We start from the raw sequence: 17668 nt of genomic DNA, 5'->3' as shown, positions 1-17668 counted from the left end.
CTATTATGAGGATTATTATTGTTGTATATGTTTTAAATGCATCAATTATATTTTTCCTCAAAGCCTTGTTATTTTTGTATAATAAATTTTTTTTGTAGGAACACATCTTATTATAGCAGAACCCTCTCTCTTCTTCTTAAATTACAGCTTCGAAAAGTTGTTAGTACCCAGGAAGAGCACACTGTCTACATCTTGAGGATCTGGCCCCATTTCTGAAAAGGGGAACTGGGATTCTTTGAGCCTCAGAGGATAATGCTGCAGATGCACAGACACTGTTTCAGTTCACCATCACGACACCTGACACCTTACAGGATGGCCGTTAGTATCTTCACTTTGTGAGCTCAAGCTGGCACAACCAGTAAGAGGGCTGAGCTGGCATGCTAACTGGGTCTGATTATTTTCCAAACTCCTAAAACCACAGCCTCTGCCTACAGAGAGCAGCACACAATCACTACCACTGAGAACAAGAGTTTGAAAACGAACGGCATCTTCACGAGCAATCAGTGGGAAAGCCCAGCAAGGACCTGGCCATGACCCCAGCAGCCCCTGACCAGGCCTGCCAAGCCCACGACACTCTGCACCCAGCAGGCACTTAACGCCCAATGGAGTGGGCAGGCAAAGAGAGGGGCCACCCACACGCTACACATTTGTCTGCAGACTCTAGGCCTGAAGGTTACGAACAGCAATTTTTAGAGAACAAAAAGTCCAATTCTTCACTATAGAATGACATCCCACGCTCGGGTTTTACAAATCTCCTCGGACAGAGGAACATCTGGGAAGCGCCAAAGGAAACCCAGAGCTGCTTAGTGACTGACTCATGACCGGAAAGAGAGGGAGGTGACCCAGCCGCAGACCGGTGCATGAGGCTCCTGAGCTGCCAAATTTTCTCTTTAGGAGTCTCATTTGGAAGGAGTGAGATTTCATTCCACTTCCATTCTGGCAAAGAGTTCCATCTCAGGCTTCAAACTTAATTTTCTAGACTGTGAGCAGAGCACAAGGCTTCGTAATCACCCTGATTGTGACCTCGCCTGTGCCTTACCCACAGCGTGCGCAATGAATGTTCTAAAAGCCGCTGGAAAAGTCTAAATCCACAGCAATTCCTTTTCTTTCATTTCAACTCTTTTAAAGATGTGTAACAAGCCATGAGAAAGACCCCAGGATCATTTCTTCCTGACCAGAAACTGTCTGGGCCTCCCTCCCCCCTCTTCTACGCTTCAAAGCTCAGGAGAAAAATGCCTCAGGCAGTGAGGAACAGAGGAGCATGTGACTTTCCTCTGCTCTGCCGCAGACAGCTCCAGAGCTGGAAGCCAAAGCAGGCATGTGAGGAAGGTGGTGGAGGGCGCTGGATGGCACCCACCCGGGGGAGGACCACCGGGACGCAGGGCCCTGGTGACTCTCTCAGAGATACAGCAACTCCCACTTCTCTCAAGTCAAGGCATGAAAATGAGGGCTTCAGTTTTCAAGTCTTCCAGACTGAGCTTCCTGGTTGCCCATAACCAAAAATAAACAGACACCTGGTGGTTTCGACCTTCAATGCCGCGGCCATTTGCCATGGAAAACGACAACGTGAAAATTCACGGAAGAGTATTAAAAAAAAGAATCCAAGTAATTTTCCTTGGCAAAATCTCCACTTGCATGTTTACTCCATAATTTTTAGGATAGTTCCTCTCAGAAATATAGGTAAGTGGCATAATTCTTAGTAAAAGGCAATTTCTTACTTATTCATTTATTCGTTTATTCATTCATTCAGATCCAGGACAGTGCACAGCACTCACGCTGAAGAAGCACTTCCAGTCTGGGGCTAACCAAACCTGGCCAGGAGCCCAACTCAGCCAGGGCCCACCGGAACCGAGCGCGTGAGCCACCTTTCGGAACTTCCGTTTCCATGTTGGTGAACTCCGGTCCCGGTCTCTGCCTCACAGGGCTGCTGTGACGGCCACCGCATTTTGCACAGTGCCTGAAACCTCCGAAGGCTTGAATGCCATCATATAAGAACAGCACCTGTGGGCAAAGTTACTGCTGCCTTTAACTCACACTAAAGTTAGCTGTCTATAACACCTACCTGGTTAAAAGAAAAATCGGCATGGCCAAGTTGCAGCAAGAATAAATACCACAGTAAAAACTCAACCAGCCAGCGGCTGCCTGGGGCTGGAAGTGAGGATGGGGATTGATTACTAAGAGGCAGGGGAAACTAACGTGGGTGGTAACGTGTTCTAAAATGGGATTGTGGTGATGGTGGTGTAACCGTATATACTGACTAACGCTCAGCAAACTGTGTGCTTACAAGGGGTGAAATCCTACTGCACGTGCATTTCATCACTGTTTAGAAAAGACAGTCAGAAGATCTGGATGCCGCACCCAGCTGCAGACCTGCTTAACCAGGAGAGTAATCTTGGTTAAAGCATTTAACTCTAGGTCAAGGTTTAGTTTCCTGTCTCTACGGCATTCAAGGATGGTCTGGGGAAAGAGGGGGGCCCTACCAAGGAGAGAAAAGGATCATTTTGGAGGTGCGAATGCCTGGACTAACTTACTAACTCAGCCCGGGGTTAGTGTGCTTACTTTAACTATGTGGTACAGGTCTGCAGAGTCTGAGAGAAGACATACATTTGGCCATAATTAACCACAGAGCACAGAATGCAGTCCCCAGGGCAGTACGTGGCCCCAGCTTTCTGAGAAGAGAGAGGGCCACGTTTAAATTCCTGCTGCCACGGGGCCCAAACCCAAACTGAAACGAACGTGCGCCCTCTCCTCTCCTCAAATGCCTTTTAATTGCAATTTCACTTCTGAACCACACTGTCCAAGAGTCCAAACATCCCCGCAGAGACCACGGGCAGTCTTGTTTAACAAACGGCATGTTACGGGACATCTTTAAAAAGAAAATACAAAACCCACAACCAGCACGACCACATGTCTGCTGCTGCATTCAACTAGGCCAGGGCCAGGGCCACCAGACAGCGCTTAGCGTCCATTAGGCTCGCAGGGTCCCACCAACACTGCGAGTTGCTGAATGTAGTTAAAGCTAACAGGACACCAACCTCTGGCTTTGAGACCCTCTTCTGCCAATACACATCCACATAATTCACATCTGCCCAAGTGCTCCAGGCGGGAAGGCTGGACCTCCACCAACAGCCTGGAGACAGAGTTTTCGCTACCGAGAGCTCATACTGAACTCCGCAGGCATCAGAACACCAGGACCACACGGGCTGGCTTCCTGAGCCATTTCTTCTATTCTGGGGACTTCAGGCAGTTTCTGTTCCTGCTTTAATGATGCACAACCAGGTATCAAATTTAGGGGCTGCTTAGTGCTGCATTCAAGGCCTTTCATTCTCTGGCCCTGTCTTGGTTTCAGTCTCATATCCTGCTATCTCCCCCCCCCCCACCCCGCCCCTAAATCTTCCATGACATCAGACTCTTGCTGTTCTAATCTGCAAAGCCTTCTGAGGCATGTGTTTTTGGCACACACTGTTTCCTCTGCTTGGAATGAAGCGAGATGTCCCGTCAGGACCATTGTGAAAAGTGGGGCATTTTAACAGGGTCAAAAATGTTAAAAAGCTACTGAAGGGTCACCCCTGGTGGCCTGGTGGTTAAGTTCAGCATGCTCTGCTTTGGCAGTCAGGTTCAGTTCCCGGGAGTGGACCTACACTGCTCTGTTAGTGGCCATGCTGTGGCAGCACCCACATACTAAAAAGTAGAGGACAATTGGTACAGATGTTAGCTTAGGGTGAATCTTCTCAGCAAAAAATAAATAAGTAAATAAATAAGTAAAAGCCACTTAAAAAAAGCCTCAAGTACTGGAATAAAAGCCCCCTAATTCCACCATGGTTATGGCAGCTTTCACTTTCTTCTTGATTAATCTCTGAACTGACTGGGACTTTTACAAACATGTTTGATTTACATCCCTGCCCCCTATTCCTCTCGCTCTCCCCACAGATTACAGGGGACTTTCTAGTTTATTCATTTCTGTATTATTTGAATTTTGGGTGTTATTTTTATAACTGGAAAAAACAATGATCTTTTAGAAACTTTCAGAATTGGGCTGATGTGGCGGTCACATGGGCTGCCTCCTCGGTCTCCATTTCCTGCTTCTTCCTCTGAGGGAACCACAGTTTTGTTCAGGCAGCTGTCATCCCTTGTGTGTACAGGGATTGAGGCTTAGGAGACAGATCCACCCACCCAGTACCCCCATCGGCCCTTGTCAGGGATTGGTCAGCCATCCTCACTGCAGCCAATCAGGGCAAGGCAGTAGCCCCATGAGAGGCTGTTATTGGTCTAGCAGTGAATTCAGGTTTCAAAGCTGGCCCCATCAGCCTAAATGAGGACTCACAGTCCATGGTTAGAGCTTTTCTCTGGCTACTGGTAGGTATGAAGAGTTGAAGAGGAGGCATCTGTCCTACTCCTCAAAGGGACAGTAAACTTAACGTACATTACTGAAAGTACTCAAAGAATTGCCTGTTATTTAACTGTGGATTTTCTGTACAATCTGGCATTCAAGGATGAGATACCATGCTGTGGTTCAAGTAAAAGCCCCAGTCCCTCTAGAGTGTAATATACATAAGGGAATATTAATTGGTGTAAAAGGTTAGCACATCACCCCTGTCTCCCAAGGACTTGCCTGGAGCACAAGGGGGGAAGACAAACTGTTAAAATACTACAGTGACAAGTGTTAGGATTAAGGGATGAAGGGGCTTCCAGAAGACAGAGAGATGGATGATCAGAGAAGGCTTCTTAGAAAAGGTAACTCCTGAGCTGAGATTTGATTTAAAAGATGAGTAACAGGGAGGCAAAAGGAGGGAAGGGCTCCAGGTGGAGAAGTAAGAAAGAATGCAGCAAAGGAGAAAGTCTTCTCAACAAATGGTGCCAGAACAACCAGAGAGCCACGTGTGGAAGAATGAGGTTGGACCCCAACCTCACACCATATACAAAAACTAACTCAACTGGATCAAAGACCTAAATTTAAGAGCTGAAACTATAAAACTCTTAGAAGAAAACATACAACTAGGCAATGGTTTCTTAGATAGGACGTCAAAAGCACAAGTGACAAAAGAAAAAATAGATAAGCTGTATTTCATCAAAATTAGAAACTTTCGTGCTGAAAACGATACCATCAAGAAAGTGAAAAAATAACCCACAGAATGGGAGAAAATACTTCAAATCATATATCTGACAAGGGACTGGTATCCAGAATACATAAAGGACTCTTACAACTCAATAAAAAGACAAATAACCCAATTAAAAAATGGGCAAAGAATTTAAATAGACATTTCTCCTCAGAAGATATACAAATGGACATGAGCACATGAAAAGATGTTCAACATCATTAGTTATCAGGAAAATGCAAATCAAAATCATAATGAGATACCACTTCCCACCTCCTAGGATGGCCACAATAAAAAGGACTAACAAGTGTTGACAGGGATGTGGAGAAACTGAATGTTCATACTCTACTTCATGGGAATGTAAAATAATACAACCATTTTGGAAAATAGTTTGACAGTTCTTCAAAAAGTTAAACACAGAGTTACTATATGACCCAGCAATTACACTCCTAGGTTTCTAAAAGAACTGGAAAGAGGTACTCAAACAAATACTTACACACATGTTCACAGCAACATTATTCATAACAGCCCAAAAGCGGAAACAAGTCAAATGTCTATCAATGGATGAACAGATAAACAAAAAGGTGGTATATCCACACAACGAATTTATTTGGCAATAAAAAGGAATGCAGTACTGATACATGCTACAACATGGGTAAACCCTGAAAACATGCTAAGTGAAAGAAGCCAGTCATAAAAGACCACATAATGTATGACTCCATTTATATGCAATGTCCAGAATAGGCAAATCCATAGGGACACAGAATAGGTTAGCGGTTGCCTAGGACTTGTGGGGAGGCGGGAATGGAGTGACTGCTAATGGATATGGAGTTTTTTAGGGGAGGCGATGAGAATGTCCTAAACTTAGATCATGGTGACGATTGCACAACTCTGTAAATATACTAAAATCATTGCACTGTATGCTTTAAATGGGTGGGTTTTATGATGTGTGAATTACACCTCAATAAAGATGTGAGAGAAAGAAAGAGGGAAAGAGCAGGGATGAAAGAGAGGCGAAGGAGGGAGGGAGGGAGAGTAGGTTATTTTGTGAGGGGAGTTGTCTCTGATCTGCGTTTTGGAGTGCTAAGATTAAGTGTTTTCCACTCTGTTTAGAACTTACATGAACATTTATTTATAACACTTTAGAGATGATAATACCATTTAAGTGTATGCTTGGAAATGTTTTCATTTAAACCATAGCCATGGAGTATCTAACCTTTACACGGTCAGGGTCCACATAAGGCATTTTTTTCATGTCACATTCTTCAGTAGCATAATTTAACTTGAGGATATACAGGATCCACACTCCAAACACAAGCAACGTACACCTGGAAAAAAAAATCAGTTAGGTATAATGATGCAGGCAAGCGATAATCAAGAGAGACCGTGTGGAATAAGTAAAAACCTAACCCCAGCTGAGTTTGCCTGCCGTGCAGGATAAGAGTACAGTCTTTAAAGTTGACCTCAGCGGTCAATTTAAGGCACCATTTCTTACTTTCTTGACAAGTCAAATTAGTTAGTTATGACTGTCTTTGTCACAAGCAAACACAGAATAAACTTTCTTCCCAAAGTTATCATCATAAAATCTGAATCACAATGCAGATTGTTGAAAAAACAATCGACTGTGAACTACAGAATCTCAGCTTCAGTTTTCTGCAACTTTAAATACTGTCCTTCACATATTGTACGATTCCACTTACACGAAGTACACAGAGCATCCAAAATGAGAGACAGTAAGTAGAACAGTGGTTGCCAAGGGCCAGTGGGAGGGGGAACGGGGAATTAGTGTTTATAATGGGTACACAGCATCAGTTTTACAAGAGGAAAGAGTTCTGGAGACGGATGGTGTGATGGTCGCACAACAGTGTGAATGTACTTAATATGACTGAACCGTACACTTAGAAATGGTTAAGATGGTAAATTCTATGTTGTGTATTCTACTACAATAAAAAAAAATGAGGGGAAAAATACTGCGTCCTAAAAGCAAAATAAACAATCTACTCATCATTCCTCTCAAGAATTAGAAGTGTCCAGAAACAAGGCTGACTGAGGTGAGACAGTACCACCCGTCACCCTTAAATACAAAAAGTGCTTTTAAAGATTTGATAAATTCACACTATTACACACTTTAAAACACACATGCACACACAGAGGATTGGGGGAAAAGAATTGAGTCTAGTCCTGGTTCTGGAAATCTTTTTTTTTTTTTGAGGAAGATTAGCCCTGAACTAACATCTGCCACCAATCCTCCTTGTTTTTCTGAGGAAGACTGGCCCTGAACTAACATCCATGCCCATCTTCCTCTACTTTATATGTGGGACGCCTGCCACAGCATGGCTTGATAAGTGGTGTATTGGTCTGCGCCTGGGATCTGAACCGGTGAACCCCAGGCTGCCAAAGCAGAACATGCGAATTTAACCGCTGCACCACCAGGCCAGTCCCTAGAAATCTCATTTTTAATAAGCTCCCCAAGTGATACTGACAAACTAAAAGTTAAAAAAAGAAGTTTAAACCAAAGTTTAAGAACCACTGCTTTAAATAATTTGTGTTATTGAAAAAAACAAAGTTAAGGAATAATCTTAAGGAGGAAATAAATATATTTTCCAAAGAAAAGGGCAGTTAAGAAAAATATAGCATATTGTACACAACAGATACTAAATATTCCTTAATATTTGAGGATGATGATACAAGAAAATATTGCTGGGAAGTGTTTTCAAGACTTCTTGAATCTCATTTCAATGGGCTCCCTCATGAAAACCTGGAGAAGCATCTTAATTTTCCCCTGGGATTGAGTACAAGGTTAAAGGAATAGGATGCTACCATTTGTGTGAAAAACCAGGGAGTGGGCAGGGTGAGAATATATGCACACATGCATGTACACACACACACAATTTCTTATACACACAAGACTGGTAATATAGATTTTCTTTAAGCAGGAGGGGAAATGTGGAGAGCAAGGCTGGGGAGATGTCTTACTGGGTACCTTTCACATCTTTTGAATTTTGAATCTTCTGAATGTAGTATTGCCCGTTCCTCTCTCCAGCCCCCAGAAAAGGTATTACATTCAGTGCATGTAATAATTCCCTCATTTTGATTATTAAGAAAAAAAAAGGAACGGGGCTGGCCCCGTGGCTGAGTGGTTGAGTTCGTGCGCTCCGCTGCAGGCGGCCCAGTGTTTTGTTGGTTCGTGTCCTGGACACGGACATGGCACTGCTCGTCAAACCATGCTGAGGTGGCGTCCCACATGCCACAGCTAGAAGGACCCACAACGAAGAATGTACAACTATGTACCGGGGGGCTTTGGGGAGAAAAAGGAAAAAATAAAAAATCTTTTAAAAAAAAAAAACTATAAAAAAAGAAAAAAAAAGGAAGGAGAAAGGGCGTTAGAAGCAGGCCCAGCATCTACAGCATCGATGGAGCTGTGCTGTAATTCCTGGCGGCCAGTCTGTCTGGCCCACACTGAGCTGCACGGGGCCCAGGTCCATCTCGTTTGCTGCCATGCGGCCAGCACCCAGCACACAGCATGGGCAGGCCTCAGTAAACACTGGCTGATGACAGAAGGAGATGGAAATGATTCAAGTGTTCATTAATGCACGTTTCCTTTCCCCACCTTTCTCCTTCTCTACCTCCTACATCAGTAAAGTGAGACAGGAGACCAGACTTCATGGTTGGATTTCTATCTTTAGACATGAAAAAAGGGTAGTTTTCAACTTGGTTTGGCTGGTACCAAATAAAACTGACAAGCTCCTCCTTTAACCATTCTACCACTTATTAGGATGTAAGGGTGACCTGGCGGAAACACTGGTCATCCTTTTTCGTGTTCAATATTTAATGTTATTCAAATGTCTGTAGGGGACCTTAATTAAGCAGAGTTTTAGATTAACTTAAAATAGCTAAGGAGAAAAGCCCTCTTTTGTTCAACCATGGCAGGACGAGCTGCCCTCGTGGGCCTTGAAGCTCAGGCGCAGAACCTGAGCGGCTCCCTGGCTGGGCACTGCGCTATTCCCACGGACAGTGTGATGCATGAAGCCCTGGCACCTGTGCACTGAATCTTTACTCAGATGTGCCTTTAAATGAGCCTATGACCAAGCATGAGAGCCAGCTTTAGGGCCCTCCTTGAATTTTTCATTTTTCTCTAAGTTCTACACAATTGACCCAAATCAGGCGGATCTTATGCCCAAGGGTTCATACTTACTTGAGGATGTCTTTTAATAACAAGTTGGGTCTTCTCATCTTGTTTTGAGCTCGGGTGTACCATTGCAGGGAGGGTCTTGAGCAATCGCTTCTCAGTTTCACACAGTTATACTCACTTGGCATTGCTGTGAAGAGAGGAGAAGAGGATAAGAGGAGGAAAAAGAGGGAAGAGTTAGGCAGATTATGTTTCTGAAGAGCCTTTATGTGGTACATCCATACCATGGAATACTACTCAGCAAGGAAAAGGAATGAACTACTGATGCACACTACAATGTCAATGAATCTAGAGGCAACCACGCTGAGCCAATGCTAAAAGATTACATATTGTATGATTCCATTTATATAACATTCTTGAAATGACAAATTTATAGAAATAGAGAACAGATTAGTAGTGGTCAGGAGTTATGGAGGGGGTGGTGGATGTCGCTAGAGAAGGGCAACATGAGGGGTCCTTGTGGTGACGGAAATATTCTGTCTCTTGACTGTACCTGTGTCAATAACCCAGCTATGACAGTGAACTATGGTTCTGCAAGATGCCACCATTGGGGGAAACTGACTAAAGGGTACATGGGATCTCTCTGTCTTATTTCTTACAACTGCATGTGAATCTACAATTATTGCAAAATAAAAAGTTGAATTTTTTTTTTTAAAGAGGCTTTATCTTTTAGAGATACATACAGAACTATTTATAGATGAAACAGCAGAAATGAGATCCGCTTCAAAAAAATCAGGAAGGGGACAAGTGTTGGGGGGAATAGATGAGACAAGACTAATTTTAAACTGATAACTGTCGAAGCTGGACAATGGGTACATTGGGCTCATTACACAATTCTTGATACTGTCCTTCTTCTGTATATTTGAAGTTTTCTGTAACAAAAAAGTTTTTTAAAAAAGTATTACATTCAAAACAGAAGAAAAGTGTTACACTTAGGAAAAAAAAATTGGGCTATTTTAAAAGAAATTTTTCTTTAAGAAAATATATTTCTTATATTCTCAGGTATGCTTGCTCACTTATTCTTTAGAATTAATTTTACTCTCATATTTTCTAAGTAATATTCCCAGGAATATGCTAGTAGAAATAGCTATGTTTCCCCCTGAATCAGTTTCCCTCTTCCTCTCAACTTAATAGAACTCTAGGTTTTTGGCTGGGCAGATGGCCTCCCAGAATAAAGACTACATTTCCCAGCCTCCCTTGGAGCTGGGTGTGGCCTCATGACTAAGTTCCAGCCAACGGAATGTGAGCAAAAGTGAACTGTACAACTTCCAGGGTGCATTCTTTGGCACACTCCCCTTTCTCCTTTATTCCCCTTCCTGCTGGCTGAAATACTGACACATGAAGAGCCACTTTGGACCACACAGAGGGCACATCACAAGGGATGGTGGAGCAACAACAGAGAAGGGGCCTGGGTCCCTGGACAACCCCAGGACAGAGCTGTCATTCCACCTCAGGCTGCCTGCCTCTGGACTGTTATATGACGGAGAAATAAACTTCTGTCTTGTTTAAGCAATTGTTAATTAAGAGCAAAGTCATTTCTCTACAAATATAGGCATCTATTGCCATTATGATAAATTTATATGTTAATTTAAGAAACAACGTCTTTACTAAGCTTAGTCTGTCAGCCAGGAAGAAGCTTTATCTCATTATTCACTTCACTTCCCCCATTAGGGTTGTGCCATTTTCTTTGGAAAAAATCCTTTATCAAACTGACATTCAAGTATTTACTTTTCCTGCTACTGTAAACAATCTCTCCCTCCACTCCAATTCTAACTGTGTAGCACTAGAGTGCAAGAATTCTGAGAGATTTGTATCGCTCTATCTGAGTAGTTAGAGTGCCAAGGACTTCACCAGTAAACTGCTGCTGAAGAATCTACTGAATTCCTAAATGAGAAGTTAGAACAACTGAGACCCTGGAACATTTTCAAACACCACAGCTTCGTGGTTACTTAAATACATGGTCAGTGACGTGGTGGGAACCAGGAGGCTACCTATAACCAATATGTATGTACAATTGAAGTTTCTAAGACGTCTCTGTTTTTATGACCAGAATGACACTCAACTCTCACCAAACTGGGCCTCCAGAGAACAAAGCTGATTGTGGTATCAGAAAGAAGCCGGGTTTCCCCTCCGCTTACTGCTGGTGCAATGACAGCCCTGTTGCCTCTCAGCTCTACTCGGCCCCTCTGTCTAGTCCCTCTGCCACTCAGGCTGGAAGCCTGTACACTACATTTCCAGTCCCTCTGCTGGCTGGCTTCCTGTTAAGTTGTGATTGTGGGACGTCCTGGTGGAAGACCGGAGACAAGAAGAAAGGAGCAGCCTTTCCACTCCCCTAATTCGGTGGGGCTGCTGACGGGGCAGCAAGACTAGCAGGTGACGGAGGGCGACTGCACGTGACTCTGGCAGCAGCGGCGGGCAGCCAGCATCCTAGGTTTCTACTCAACAGAAGTGACGGCACCACCAGCAAATTTGTGACAAGCACGAGCTTCAGCCCGGGTGACAGCAGCTTCCTGATCTCTGGCTAACACGTCTTTTTCACGGTGGCCTGCCATCACCTTTGTAATCAATTCCCTGCATGAGAGCCCTCTCTGCCTGAAGTATCTGCGTGGTTTCTGGTTCCCTGCTGGACACTGACTGGCACATCAGATGACTCTCTTCTGCCACTTTCAGGAAAGTGGAATCAAGCAAGGAAACGGGCAGACTCTGGGGGTAACAGGAGGGGCTACAGTCCTGACCTCCTTCTTGTTCTCCCCATCACTGCCATATAACACGCTCACACAATCCATTCAAATGCTCAAAAAGAAAGTTGTGTTTTGTTTTTTCCTAATCACACTGGAGAGGATCTCAGGAGACGTACAGTCATGTGTCACTCAACGATGGGGACACTTTCTGAGAAAAGCATCGTTAAGCGATTTCATCCTGGTGAGAAGATCCTAGAGTGTACTTACAGGAACCTAGATGGTACAGTCTACCACACACCTAGGCTGTATGGCACTAATCTCATGGGGCCACCGTCATATACGCGGTCCTTCATTGACTGAAATGTCGTTATGCAGCATAGGGCTGTGGTATGAGATAACAGCATCCAGCCGACACCTGGCTCAGCTCCTCCACCTACCAGCTGTGAAGCTTTGGGCAAGTTACCACAACTCCTGTCGCTGTTTCCTCATCTGTAAAATGGGGATAATGGTCTTACCTACCTCACAGGATTAATCCAGGGAAGAGGGGTGGCACAGAAGCACTATGTAAGTGCCAGTTGTTGTGACTATTACTTCACATAAAGGGAAGTTTCGGGCTCCCAGTCTCATTTACACAACTCATCAGGCAGGGCTTTAAGGCACTTGCCGTCCTCTGGTGACCCTCACTTCTAGCCACGGGCTTCGCCTCTAGCCCCATCACAGACTCCCTTCTTTTGTTCATTCTGTTCCCCTCCTGGGTATCTTTGGAGAAGCAACATCTCCCCAAAGCTCCTCATGGCCTCCCCCTGGGTCAGGTCTCTCTCCCCCAACCCCCTTCTAAACCTGCAGATTCTCTACACGCTCAGCTTCCTCCACTGCCTCTTCTGCCCGCTGCCACCGCTCCCTGTGACCGCCAAGCCGCTCCCAGCCTGGGTCTGTCTGCCTTCCTCAGTCCGCACACCATGCCTGGCATGCCTTGGAACCATCCGTCCCTGACGACCTCGACAATCCTAAACTCCCACGTGCACATCTTATGACTCCAGGGCCTGGTCTCCCCCTCCTAGCTCCACACGTATTCACTGCAGGATTTCACCACCTGCCTTTTACTCACCTCCGCAAGGGAGCAGACTCCAACTCCAGCTCTCTGCAGACTGCTCACGCAAGCTCAGACCTGTGTATCTCAAGACCTGCCCACCGTCTTCACCTCAAACAACATTACTACGCAGAACCTGGCATTTTCCTCTATTCCCTACATTATTTGGTAGCGGCACCATCCACTCAGCCTCCAAAACAAAACCTGCAGGTCAACCTCAGACTCCTCGCTTCCATTCCCAGCCCCAACCAATCCCCAGGGCCTCTCAATCACACCTTCTGGAACTTCCCATGCCCACTGACATTCCCTTAGTGGAGGTCACTTACCTGGAATCCCCTGTCTCAAATCCACCCGCTTAAAGCCATCTTTCTAAAATATGTATCCACTTAATGCTTCCCAGCTCATCTCAGTAATTCTATGACTCCAGGTGACAAACTCGTCTGTCACAATCTTGCCACAAAGAAGTACTGTCAGAAACCTGGATGTACCACATTGCTGCCTCAGGGCCTTTGCACATCATGCACCCTCAGTCTGGAAGCCCAGCAGGAATCCCTCCCAACAATCTGCCTGGTGAACCACTTTTCATCCTTAAACCCTCCTCCCTCTATCTTTCAACCCCACAGCCGTCCATGGGCACTTCCCCATCTCTGTTTACCACAATGAACTCAGATTTTCTGTGTACATTTTAGGTCTCCTCTCCCTTTTTGCAAGCACCCGGAGGACTGAGCTTCAGTCACCTGGACAGAACTTTGTTCATCTTGGTATCCCCAACAGCGAGGACAGGGCTTAGCACACAGCAGGCCCTTAAGAAATGTCTCACACTGAACAGAATGTGCATTACATGCCCATGGTCTGTCATCAAACAAGATAAACTTCCAAAAAAATAAATGTATTTTCATGATAATATTTAAGATTAAAACTGAATGTTAACAGAAGTTATAATAGCAAAGATTAATAAAACATAAGCTCTACTGAAACATCTAAAATGCCCAACAGCAGGGAATTGTTGGTAAATTATGGTGCAAACCACGTGGAATACTCTGCAGTCCTTAAAGCCTTGCTACGCGAAGTGGAATCTAGCATCACAGCCTCAGCATCACCGGGAGCAGGTTAGAAATGCGGAGTCTCAGGCCCCCCAGACTTGCTGAATCAGGGGATTCATATGCCATTAAAGTTTGAGAAGCACCAGCTTAAGGTATGGGGTACACACATTACTGACACTGAAAGATACTGTTAGAAAAAAGCAGTTTTGTAAAAATGTATGTGTATATACATATAATCATGTTCCAGGATGTAGCCACTCAAGCTATCAGAATGTGACTTGCCACAGAGTTTCACTGAATCCTCCTACTTGGGCTCGGAAGGTATTCTTCCAACTTACAAGTGACCATCTGGATTCCACACCCCTCAACATCGCAAAAGGAGGCCAGCGTGGGTCATCTTCACTGACGCGTAGCTGACGTGCCGCCGGGCGGCCTGAGCATGCTCCCTTGGAGAACTGGGGTCGCCAGTTTACAGTCGTGCTCACCCTGCACCCTCTGCACTGTTTTCACTCATTTCTTTCGTCTCCAGTGTTTTGTTTGGTTGAGGACGGGTTGTGATTACAAGTTCACTTACATTAACATTGAAACATGGGCATGTTTTGTTAACTAGTAAGTGTACACCATTAACTTCAGAGGTGATTACACTTTTAACTAACAAAAATTATCAGAATGTAGAAGAAGACTGTTTACATATCCATAGGTGCACACAGGCATAAAGACATCTAGAAGAAGGTATATCTATATGCTATCAACAGGGGGCGCAACTGTGCGTAATTGAATTTCTCATTTTGTATTCCTTTTTATACTACCTGAATTCTGTACATTACTACTTTTATTTCTGAAAAATTAAAGATGTTTTCCTTCTAGGGGGAAAAGTCCTTATGATATGATGAAAAGCTATTTGAAAACTACCCAAGCAAAAAATATTTCTAGGAACCCTGAATTAACTCTTTAGTGTGTTAGGGACAAATTCTCATAAATCAAGCATTTGAGGATGAAAAAGTAGAAACTAAGTTACTATATTTTGGGGTGGTTTCTTGAGCTGGAAAAAAATGTTTAAGGAGAAGCAAAATGAAGAACGTTGACACTCAAGTCCCATTTGCCTTGGGAGCGGAGACTGAGGCACCCCCGTTTGTGGAAGCCTCATGTCCAGCTCTACCTGAGCACAAGGGGGCTTCCAAAAAGCTGGTGAGTGAATTAATGGACAAAGGAAGGATGACAGAGGCCCTCTTGCTTCAGACGACTCACCCTCACCTGATCTGGGCTGGCACTGCAGCGTGAGCTGGAGAAGCAGCATGTCACAAACATCTCCCCGAACTAAAGCCACGCCTCAGCCAACGGTGTGCATGCGCACACAGACTGTATTCATTCTAGTGATCTGGACCCTCTACTCCACTCAATTAATTTACATAACATGAAGAATGCTTATGTCAGAATAATAAACTACTACAGGTATGTTCCACTTACTAAAACTGCTTATACGGATGTTCCTATTTGCACTGCTTTTATTTTCTCTTTCTAACACTTATCATCATGAGATGTGTTAGTCATCATTTTTTTCTTTTTAATATACATTTGTCTCTTGTCTCCTCTCTGCCACCAGAACGTAGACTCGACGGAAGCAGGGGTCTTTGCTTTGCTCACCACTGAATTCACAGTGCCCAAGAGGCATCTCTTACATATTTATTGCATCTTACATCTGTTATGCACAGTGCATAATAGGCATCTAATATATATTTATTGAATAAATACTCAGCTTCTTATGAGGGTTTCGGAGGTGATGGTGGCTCCAGGCACTCCTCCAAGGACTTTGTTGGCAGGCCATCACCAAGGGCCTGCCCGTCTTCTGCCCTGTGGCACCCTCCCAGATCTCCTTCTCTGTCTCCTTCACAGGCAGTTTGTCCCCGACCATGTCCTCCTAAGTGTGAGGGTCTCAGAGCTCATACATGTGACCCTCTCCTCACTCAGACTGCCGGGGTAAGAGCCTCCACATGCGGCTGCACTAACCATCTTTATGCAGAAAGGCCTGGCTTTCAAAATACGTATTTCTCTCACATATAAAAATGTAACGGATTCTTCTTAAATGCTTGTATGCCTGATGAAGACATCATTCTTCTTAAGGCCCTGATGAAGAAATATGAGGGCAGGCTGGGCGTTCAGTCCATTCGTAGAACTGCCACTAACATTTCCAAAATTAACCATTCAGACAAGGGTAGAATAGATGCCACAAAGCAGCACACGATGAAGTGTCACATTAACTGGCCAGACAACCACTGGTGCAAGTGGGTGGGGCATGAATACTCACTGGGAGGAATAAGCCTACACGCGGTATCACTAAATCCTAACAACACCCGCTTCGCTGGACTGCTACCCATTTAACCCGCCAAAGGTCACACATGGATAAGGAGCTGAGAGTTCCAACCCACAGCTATCCACGTCCACGCCCGTGTCCTCCACCTAGGGTGCTGAGGAAGGGTAGGTCTTGGGACAACAGGTGGCTATGCATATACGTGAAGGGTTTTTTATTTTTGTTTTAATAATGAAGGCACATCAAGGCACAGTTTATTATAAACAAAAATCTGGTTGAGAAAGCAGTGAATAAATCAACAAGGGTGGAGTGGACTGTCTGGGAAGGTGAGCAGGTACAGCGGAGATGTTAATACGGCAGCCAGATGAGCATGGCTTTTAAGGTGGGAGGTTTCTGAGCGCAGAAGGACTTCAAAGCAGGAGAGGAGGACTGGTCTGCCGCACACTAGGCTGCCTGGGGACACTGAGGCAGGAGACTGGGTGCTCGCTGCTGTCCAGGTGGAAGGGGAGCCTGAGGCCATCCCCAGCGAGGAGGAAGAGGAGGGGACAAGGACAGACATCTATTGAAAAATGATAAAAGGAAGACTAGTGATGAAAAGAAGCATGCAAAGATAAATGTGGGTCCGAATTATGGAAAGAAGTAGGAATGGATGTCAATTTTCATACTTTAGCGATGATGATGTGCTGAATTTAAGAAAGACACCCAAGAGGCAGTTGAAAACGTGGCCTCAGGCTCAACAAAATGTCCATCCCAGCACCAGGCTTCCTCAGCACGTCCAAGGGAGGTAAGCCCTAAAACATACACAGTGTGGTACCAATTAACTTCTCTCCTAGACTGGCATACTATACCGTCTATGGGAAAGTTGAGAAAATGGTCACTCAAATCATGTTTGGGGTTTTGTGTTTTAGATGAAGAACTCCACTTGATAAAGGAGAACAGAAGACAGGGCAGAAAGCCTGCCCTCAGGGAGAAGACAGCCTTGGGGTGCACGCAGATTAACCACGTGGTAGTGCTGAGGAGAATGCACAACAGCTACAGCATGGCGTGGGGGGCAACAAAGAGGAGCTGGGTGAGGAGGGAAGGCACACACTGTGGGAAGAAGGAACGGAATAAGCAAAGCCCAGAGGCCTGTGAGTTTGGGGAACAGCAAATGACTGGGTACAGGTGAGAAAGTGTGGCACGGGGTGGGGGTGGGGGTACAGGCAGGAGTTAAGGGTAATACTGTGGTCCTGTTGGATGCCAGGGCTGGTGCTGAATCTGG

The 17668-nt window shown here is 44.9% G+C and overlaps 1 protein-coding gene across 5 annotated transcripts in view; it reads right to left on the bottom strand.

The window, feature by feature from the left end:
- Nucleotides 1-17668, bottom strand: part of ST3GAL5 (ST3 beta-galactoside alpha-2,3-sialyltransferase 5) — a 47038-nt gene that overhangs the window by 12428 nt on the left and 16942 nt on the right. For all 5 annotated transcript variants that reach the window (XM_008529260.2, XM_070573700.1, XM_070573699.1 and 2 more), the window contains exons 2-3: nucleotides 9292-9415; nucleotides 6313-6424 (exon numbers count right to left, since the gene is read on the bottom strand). In XM_008529260.2, the coding sequence (XP_008527482.2) occupies nucleotides 6313-6424; nucleotides 9292-9413 (234 nt within the window). In that variant the 5' untranslated portion in view covers nucleotides 9414-9415. The remainder of the gene's footprint in view (nucleotides 1-6312; nucleotides 6425-9291; nucleotides 9416-17668) is intronic.

The sequence above is a fragment of the Equus przewalskii genome, chromosome 14 (genome assembly GCF_037783145.1).
Source record: "Equus przewalskii isolate Varuska chromosome 14, EquPr2, whole genome shotgun sequence".
NCBI classification, from domain to species: Eukaryota; Metazoa; Chordata; class Mammalia; order Perissodactyla; family Equidae; genus Equus; species Equus przewalskii.
The sequence above is the reverse complement of the archived record's forward strand: the minus strand, read 5'-3'. Positions and strand labels throughout refer to the sequence as shown.